At 40.3% G+C, this 8270-nt stretch overlaps 1 protein-coding gene and 1 long non-coding RNA gene across 2 annotated transcripts in view; one reads left to right on the top strand and one right to left on the bottom strand.

Annotated features, from left to right (window-relative positions):
• The window catches only part of LOC138013462 (gamma-aminobutyric acid receptor subunit alpha-6-like), a 31297-nt gene extending 24526 nt beyond the window's left edge, over positions 1 to 6771 (top strand). The window contains exons 7-10 of the mRNA XM_068860555.1: positions 1924 to 2052; positions 2506 to 2720; positions 4469 to 4615; positions 5662 to 6771. Of these exons, the coding sequence (XP_068716656.1) occupies positions 1924 to 2052; positions 2506 to 2720; positions 4469 to 4615; positions 5662 to 6036 (866 nt within the window). The 3' untranslated portion in view covers positions 6037 to 6771. The remainder of the gene's footprint in view (positions 1 to 1923; positions 2053 to 2505; positions 2721 to 4468; positions 4616 to 5661) is intronic.
• On the bottom strand, positions 6420 to 8270 carry LOC138013470 (uncharacterized). Its single transcript, XR_011125233.1, has 2 exons — positions 7554 to 8270; positions 6420 to 7417 (listed from the first exon to the last, which is right to left on the bottom strand). It is a non-coding gene; the product is annotated as an uncharacterized lncRNA (long non-coding RNA).

Here is an 8270-nt window from a genome sequence, read left to right as displayed (position 1 = left end):
TGCAGAAAGTTAGAAAAAAAAGTATTTTCATTTATTTGTGCTTTATGCCAAAAGTACAGGAGTGATGATCTGTGATTCAACCTTTGCCCCATATACATTTCCAGGATAAATGTATTAGTAAGTTTTCTACCTATAATATACATTTGCTCACAAAAATGACTTGCTTTTTCTTTAGGGGTGTCAGCATTCCAACGTTTACAAACATTTGTGAGGCTGACAAAATAAAATTTGAATACATATTTATTATGAACTATTACCTTCAACGCATTGCCAGTTCTTTTTCCCGTAATTTCTTTAATATTTACATGTACGAACTTGTTTCATCAGGGCTTAGCTGACTTGCAGTTTAAAGTTCCTACTATTTACTTAAAACCAGCCTTTAAAAAAAACACCAGCAAAGATGATTCAACTTCATCCTAGCATTTCTTAAATAAAACATAGGAATCGGCCAGAGGATAGGCCGAATATGGCCTCTTGTTTACTTAAGTTAAGAGCTGATTCCTAACAAATTCCTTGTTCCGTTTCTAACATCTTGAACTAAACCCCTTTATAGCATAACTTCCTGTTTAAAGTAAAAACTGTAAATCACAGTTCACATTTAAGTTTACTTCATATTGTTTATGGTTAAGTTTTTGTTTCTAAGACTCACAACTGTTTCCTTGAATCCTTCCTTCAAATTTCTCAATTAATTCATCCAATCCTACGTAGTTCTGCGGGTTGGTTCGTTGCAAGTTCCTAATGTTGTTTGCCTTTCAAATGTTTATCCAAATCACTGTAGTGTATTTGACAACATTCACAAAATCTTAGGGGCGGTCTCTTACGTGCTTGACTTCTTTAGTTTAAACTTAAATGGGTAGCTACTTAATGGAGAGTTAAAGTCGATAGAAGGAAACTCCTCAAATTCCACAAATTCTGGACGATATTTTCGAGATTGATCCTCTACTTTGATAAAATGCGGTTGCAACTTTTTCCCTTGGCTATTCGCACTTCCTCTATAATAGAAACTGAAGATATATTTTTTCTAAACCAAGCAGTGAATTGATACTTGAACCTGCTGCTCTAAACTCAATCGCTGTTAAAAGTGAATTTTCCATTTTCTTGCAAATTTTTTCCAAAAGCTCGCAACATTCCAACGCAACATCTTGCAACATTGTTGCATCGCAATGGTCCGTACTGTAAAATCCCGACCAAAAGCCAGCCAACCAGAGTGCTCCATTTAGCCTGAGAATTGCTTGCCATATAATAAAAAATAATAATAGTTAGGTATCAGGGGATTCAGCGCTTATGGATTTCCACCCAGTTTCGCTGGAATATACAAAAATTTCTTCCAACACCGTAAGCAATCACATAGCATCATTTTCCAGTTCTGCGCTCTAAGAAAAAAAACATCTGTAACGTATGTGATCCACAGAGAAAGGAATCAACAGTAAAGGCCATGTTACACGAGGCAATTTTTCCTGCAGCAACTCGCATGCTGCAACTCGCATCGCAACAAACGTTGCGTTGCAAGTTGCAAGAAAAAATTCACGTGCAACACCCCATTTTGCAACTGCAATTGTTGCGTTGCGAGTTGCGAGAAAAGTAGAACGACCCTCTACTTTTCGCAACGTTGCGAGACAAGTTGCTTGCGTGTTACATCCCCTCTGCAACTCGCAACGCAATTTTGTCAGAATGGGCCAATCAGAGCTCATCTTTCGGCGACTTAGCGCGTCCGCCATCTTGTTTGTTGTTGTACGCGTTGCAAGTTGCGAAAGAAGTTGCCAACGTGTAACATACCCTCCAACTTGAAACGTTTTTATTCGTCATCGTTGCGTTGCGAGTTGCAAGAAAAATTGCCTCGTGTAACATAGCCTTAACATTACCAAGTAAGGTCATATAAACTTTCCATCTCTAATTAATTAATGGCCAGTAACTTTTTTCCAGACGGTTTTCCCATCGATGAAGTGGACTACAAATGGAAGTCAAACGAAGTACCAGTCAGGCATCTATCGATGTCACAGTTCTCAGTCACGTCTTCAAACACGTCCCGTGAACCTTATTACCTCTCCACTGGTACAGTGTTTGTAACCTTGACCAAATAATCGTTTCAACCATAAATGTTGATATTTTCGTAAAACCTTTCCTTGGAAAATGTAAACTCGCTCTGAAGGTAACGCCTGTTTTGTTCAAAACACACACGTCTGTACAAAGAGCTCAGTTAAGCTTATTTTAATTTTCAGACATTTGTCGATGGCAAGCCGACTTGAGCGATTATCATTGTTATCATTTACTTTTAATTCAAACTGTCAAACATTGAAACTTTGGAAAAAATGAGAACTCGGAATAAAGATATATGTGGGTCAAAAGCTCCAAATAATGCGCTGAGAATTGCTGATGGTTGTTGCCCTCTCAAATTAAAAGACACTTCTGTGTCGCTCACGAGCTCAGTGAATTTTAGCTTCCTGTTTAAAAATTCACCCAAATCGCTTTAAAAACTCGAACATTTTGTTCCAATTGTCTACACAGGTATTTTCTCCTCGATCACGGTGACCTTCTCGCTGCAAAGGCATGTGGGATACTATGTGATTCAACTGTACCTTCCATGTATCTTTCTGGTCATGCTCAGCTGGATTGTTTTCTGGACCAACCCCGAGAACTATGGCGACAGGCTGACTGTCGGCATCACGTGCATTCTCACCATCGTCTTCCTGTTGGGTTATGTCAATGCTATGCTGCCCAAGGTTTGAACTTTGAGTACATGATTATTAATTTCGTGACGTCACTGTGGGATCAATGTTGTTGCTCACAGCTGAGATATCTTGCGTTGTGATTAACCCTTTCGCTGCCGAGGGCTTCCCCATTGACAAGTAAAATCGTCTGGCGTTAGACAGAGTAAAATCTACAAGTGTCAATTTGCATTTTTGGCGTTGAAAGGGTTAAAAAGCACACGTTATATTTCAATTTTCCCATTCAAAGGGTGTCAAAATACAGTCGAACCCCCACCAACGGCCACCTCTCCACAGAGGTCACCTTTTTTTGTCCCGGCGGAGGGTCTATACATTCACTCTTAATTTAACTTCTTTTCAACGACCGCCTCTCCACAACGGCAACGGCCAGTAAATGTCGTCCCAACTGCCCAAATAACCTCTCAATAACGGCCAGTTAAATCAATGTCTTATGAAATTGAGTTAAAAGTCATGAAACTTGATCCGTACGGAACGTCGATGATCATGTGTTATCCACACAGTATCTGAACAGATACATACATACATACATACATACAGACATACATTCAGACATACATGCACACATACATTTACACAGGGTAAAATCTTCAGTATATATTACAATAAAAGGTTTCATTTTCATTACAACTGCACTGTTTTGGGGATTGCCGTGTGGGAGCCCGACCGGCACCTACTATATAGTTGGCCAATTTCCCTTTTAAAATAGCCTAGGGAGTCTGATTTTCGGAAACTGATGGGCAAACTATTCCGCGTGTAATTAGAACATCCCAATTTAACAGATCTAAAAGAAAAGTGGCGCTTGTGTCATAATTGGACCTGGTAATCGCCCTGGCAGCCCTATTTTGAAGTTTTTGACGTTTATCACTTAAGGTTAAGTTGCAGTCGCCCCAAACGGAGCTACAATAGTCAAAGTGGGGTAAGATCAACGCTTGATAGATTTGGAGGGCAGTGTGCTCTGATATGTATGGTCTTATACGTTTAAGGGCGCCTATAGCTGAAGATATCTTCTTGCTAAGTTCACCTTATGTGATTAGGCCATGAGAGGTGTTCTTCAATTATCACGCCTAGGGATTTAGCTTCTTTGACTTTAGAGATTAATTAAGCATCGATCTCAATGTTTATCTGATCGTCAGAGAATGAATGTAAAGTTTTCGGGACTTTCGAGAAACGGGCCCCTAGTGCAGGGAAAGACCGCTGATCACCATATTGATGATTTGCATCTGACTTCACTGCTGCCATGTTGGTGTACCATGACAACGGTGCATTAAAATTTGACTCTATTATTATGCAAATATCTGTTGTTTTGTATACCAACGAGGACTTCTCATCACGTGGATACTTCCTTGTCCTTTTTCTCAACGTTTCGCAGATGTTCGCGAGAGCGGTCTCCGAGATTCCTTCCTGTTTCACCAATGTCTTTCTTTTTGCATAATGTGCATGTTATGCAATGCATGACATTTGAAGAGGTGCATGTGAAGCACTCACTGGAGGATTTTAACAGGTCGCTTCGGCCCTCAGTGTTAGTTTTTTCTGCATTGTGGACGAAAGGACAAGTTTTACATCAAGTGCGCGCGCACTTCAGCGTCAGGTTTTAGTGTGCTTCTAACTTCTTTACGGTGGTTAACTTACCATATCAACCCAGTTGCCGATAAACCCATTTCTGTTTTTCACTTCCCCACCAACGCAGCGCCACAGTTTCTTTAAAAATTGAACCACTTTATCCATTTTGTTTTGCTCCATAGGTCAGTTATGCGAAGGGAGTAGACTGGTATCTAATGACGTCATTCCTCTTCATATTCCTGTCGTTGCTCGAGTGTATCGTGGTGGAGAGACTGTTAACATCAAAAGCGCAAGAAAGCAGAGATGAAGGACATGATAACAAAGCCTGTGTAATAGCATCGGACCGTTAATTAAAATAACCAAAATGAGGGGTTTCTAAGTTGGAGCTGGAACACATCAAGGGGAGCCTCTCTCTCCAATAATTCCTTAAGTCAACCCTATCCCGATTAAATTTACTTTTAGGAAAAGGTTTTTCCATTCGGAAAGTATTTCCCTTGACGCTGAGATAGCTCTGTTTTGATTGGCTTTTACAACAATGGGCGAGCCGAATCTCCCAAGGGAGGCGTTCTATAAATAAATATACTCAAGAGAGGGTTGATTCCCAAGGCAAGTATGGTAGATAGAGGCTCCTCTTGATGAACTCCTGGTTAGAGCGCGCTCAAAATTCGTAAGCCAACACACCACCAGTTACTGGAATGAACTTTTGCACGCTGAACAGCCACTTTCATCCAATCGAATGGGTTCTTCATGGCTCCAAGCTCCAGTTTCGAAAACGCCCTCTAAGTCGGGTGCATGCAGATTGATCAACAAAATCAACCTCTCATTTCAATGTATTAGTATACTGAGCAATTTCTACTGATTTTATGTTTATTGCAAACTGCTTTGTCTCCCCTTGTTTTCTAAATCAATTCTGGGAAACTTTACAATACAACTTTCTACGCATGGACCAGCGTAACAAAACAGAAGCACCGGATCCTGGTGAAGGACCTTATCAGCGATTTAAATATTATAAAAGCTAAAAAGAACAAGGCTGATATAACAGTGAAGAAATATATTGAAAAAAGCCAACATAATCCACCTTTTCCCTTATACTTCTTTACCGTCATATAATTTCAATTATCATTTCTTCTTATTATTATTGGACCGTATCCGTGAAGTCCGTTAAAATCCTTATCTTTAGGGCTGTATCAAATCACACGCCATATCACCATTCAAATTGTATAAATTGTACCGTCTTTGTTAACCGTAGCCATTGCCTGTAAAACCCTGATGAAGAAAGGCAGTTCCTTTCGAAAGATTGGGTTTTATCCATATATTCCTTCACCGTTATATCAGCCTTGCTCTTATAAAGAATGCCTGATTTGCTTTCTTTTAGGACACTTCCCCTGAATTTTCTTTGAACAACATCGACATCACTATTCGCAGGAGCTCGGAAACTGTGCAGATCACTTCAAGCGACTTTGACATGCAGGAGGACGTGAAGCGAAAGGGCATGGTGCAAGTGTTACCGCTGACCAAGAAGAATATGACTGGAAACGAAAAGTCAGAGGTCGATCCGAGATCCCCAGACAAAAAGATTTCCACTGAAAAACCCGGAGAAAAAACCACATCAAAGCTTACTTCTGGGTGTGGACGAAGCTGGGCAATAAAACTTGATCTTGCCAGCCGAATCCTGTTTCCTCTTGCTTATGCTTTGTACAACACACTTTATTGGTACATGTACTTAAATGGTATTGATGCCCAGGCATGACCTTTCATGACCTCTTCGTGACCGATGTCTGGGTCTCAGTTTTTCACACATCTCATTTTGGACCATAACTCCTCTCGTCTTTGAACTCTAAACTAGAGTCAGCCAACAAATATGCACTTAAAACTCTATTAAACCTAGGTAATAATCTTGACTATGATACTATATTATCCTTGAGTGATATGCAGTCTCTTAAACATAGACGCGCGCTATTACAGTTCTCTTGTTTTATTATACAAATGCATGAACTCTAACGGGAGAACACGAGAAAAGCTTGTAAATCATGACCGAAGGCGACGAGGGCGAGGTAACCCACTTTGGTGGAGTAACCTCCCTCTCCATACATTATAATCTCTCATTTTAATTTGATCACGTTTACATGATAGGTGCATGGGGTGACACGCCACATGTTACCTCACCTATCTGGGGTCCCTCACCTCCATATAAACAGACCCTAAAAAGGTAGTAACTAAACAAATTGTTTACAGCCTGACCTAGACTGTAATATAATGTAAATATAATTGCAGAATTGATTCTGGGTTGTCACTAAGATTTCAAGTTGCCAGGTGAATACAATAAGAAGGGAGAGAATCAAACAGCTTGATATTCGGTTGGCTTCCATTTTTTAATTTTTTTTTCTTTTTTTTTTAGTAGTCAGGAGAATCCTCGGCTCCCACCTCTTAATGAGAGCCCTGTCATCAAGTAATAAAAAAGACAATAAATTGTAATTGCCGTCAATATCTTCAGAGCTTCTAGGTCATTGCCTTCAACTCCAGGCCCCAGTTGTTCAAACGATGGATAGCGCTATCCACCGGATAAATCACTATCCAGCAGATAGTGATAGTGATTTATCTGGCGGATAGCGCTGTCCGTCGTTTGAACAACTGGGGCCAGATGCCAGACTGCAACAGTGCCAAAGTGTCTAACAATTTGGTCAGTCCAAAGGGCCATTTTATCCATCCCCTTTGCACTTCCCACCTGCAGAAAATCAATAACACGCCTTAAATTTGTTAGAGAGAAATGTAACAACTAAAAAACCATAGGGAAATACCAAACTGGAACAGTTATTAAAACTTTCTTCCTTATCTATCATGATTTTCATAATGTTCAGAAATTCACTCAATGAAAATCTGAGTGATGCATCTTCATTTTTTATCAAAGAAAGAAGTTCAAATTGGAGCCCATTGCTTCTTTGCTGTTACGTCTGAGACAGATATGAGAGATGCGAAAACAGAAATCACAACCACAAAATGCTAGCGAGTCGAAATGCCCGCCTACCTGTTATTACCAGCCATTGCAACTGGACTTTCCACGGTTGAAGCAATGACAGAATCGTCACTCTTGTTTCTTTTCATAGAGGTCGAGGTGTGCAAATTAGAATCATCTGCAAAACAACATATGAAAACAAAAATCAGTGTGGATTGTCTATAAATTTTCCGACCATATGCACTGCTCGCGTGGAAAAAGAGCCCCTAAACTGGGATTTCAGATCTCTGACAGATTGATCTCATGCATCTTACCTGCAGCTGGTTCTTGTACTCGCACTTGGTTCTTCCGTACATGCACTCTTCTTCATGGCTTGCTTGGCTTTCAAACTGTTAAAATACAGTAATACTATGTAGTTAGCTTCTAAGTTGCAGCTAAGACTAAAAAGAAATCTAAATGTACAACTCTTATTTTCTCACCTTTGTTGCCTTCCCATCTCAAACGACAACAAATGCTGCAAGAAAGCAATGTAGGTGGAGAAGACACACTGAGCTTCCAGCGTTTTAAATGTGTCCCGAAGGTCACAACGGACATAAATCGAATTCCATGAGCCTTGAGCCATGAACTCCGAGAGTCCGATCTCTTCTGTGTGCTCCTAACAAAGCTTCCAGGTGACAAGAGGCTGCGGCCACTGCCATAGCGTCTCCTGCCTCGAGCCGACATCCTTCGCATCGAGAGCTAAATAGCGCTTAGGATTTCCACATTTCTCCAAAAATGTACTGTAACACGAAAACCAATGTCTAGATAATTTAAATATATTGATAGAATACAAAACGAACACCGATTAGCGACGATGGAAATAGGTTTCGACTAGCAGTCTCGCGGTTCGCTTTAGTTTGATTTCTTGTTAGGCTGAACACTTTTCAAAGTATTGAGCATGCGCAGTCGGATGAGTCAGCATGGCACAGAAAGCAAAAGTTCCATTGAGAGTTTCTGATAACAAGGTGGGAGTGTGATATGGGACATCAGTA

The sequence above is a fragment of the Montipora capricornis genome, chromosome 8, assembly GCF_036669925.1.
Source record: "Montipora capricornis isolate CH-2021 chromosome 8, ASM3666992v2, whole genome shotgun sequence".
NCBI classification, from domain to species: Eukaryota; Metazoa; Cnidaria; class Anthozoa; order Scleractinia; family Acroporidae; genus Montipora; species Montipora capricornis.
This window is presented reverse-complemented; position numbering and strand designations above follow the sequence as displayed.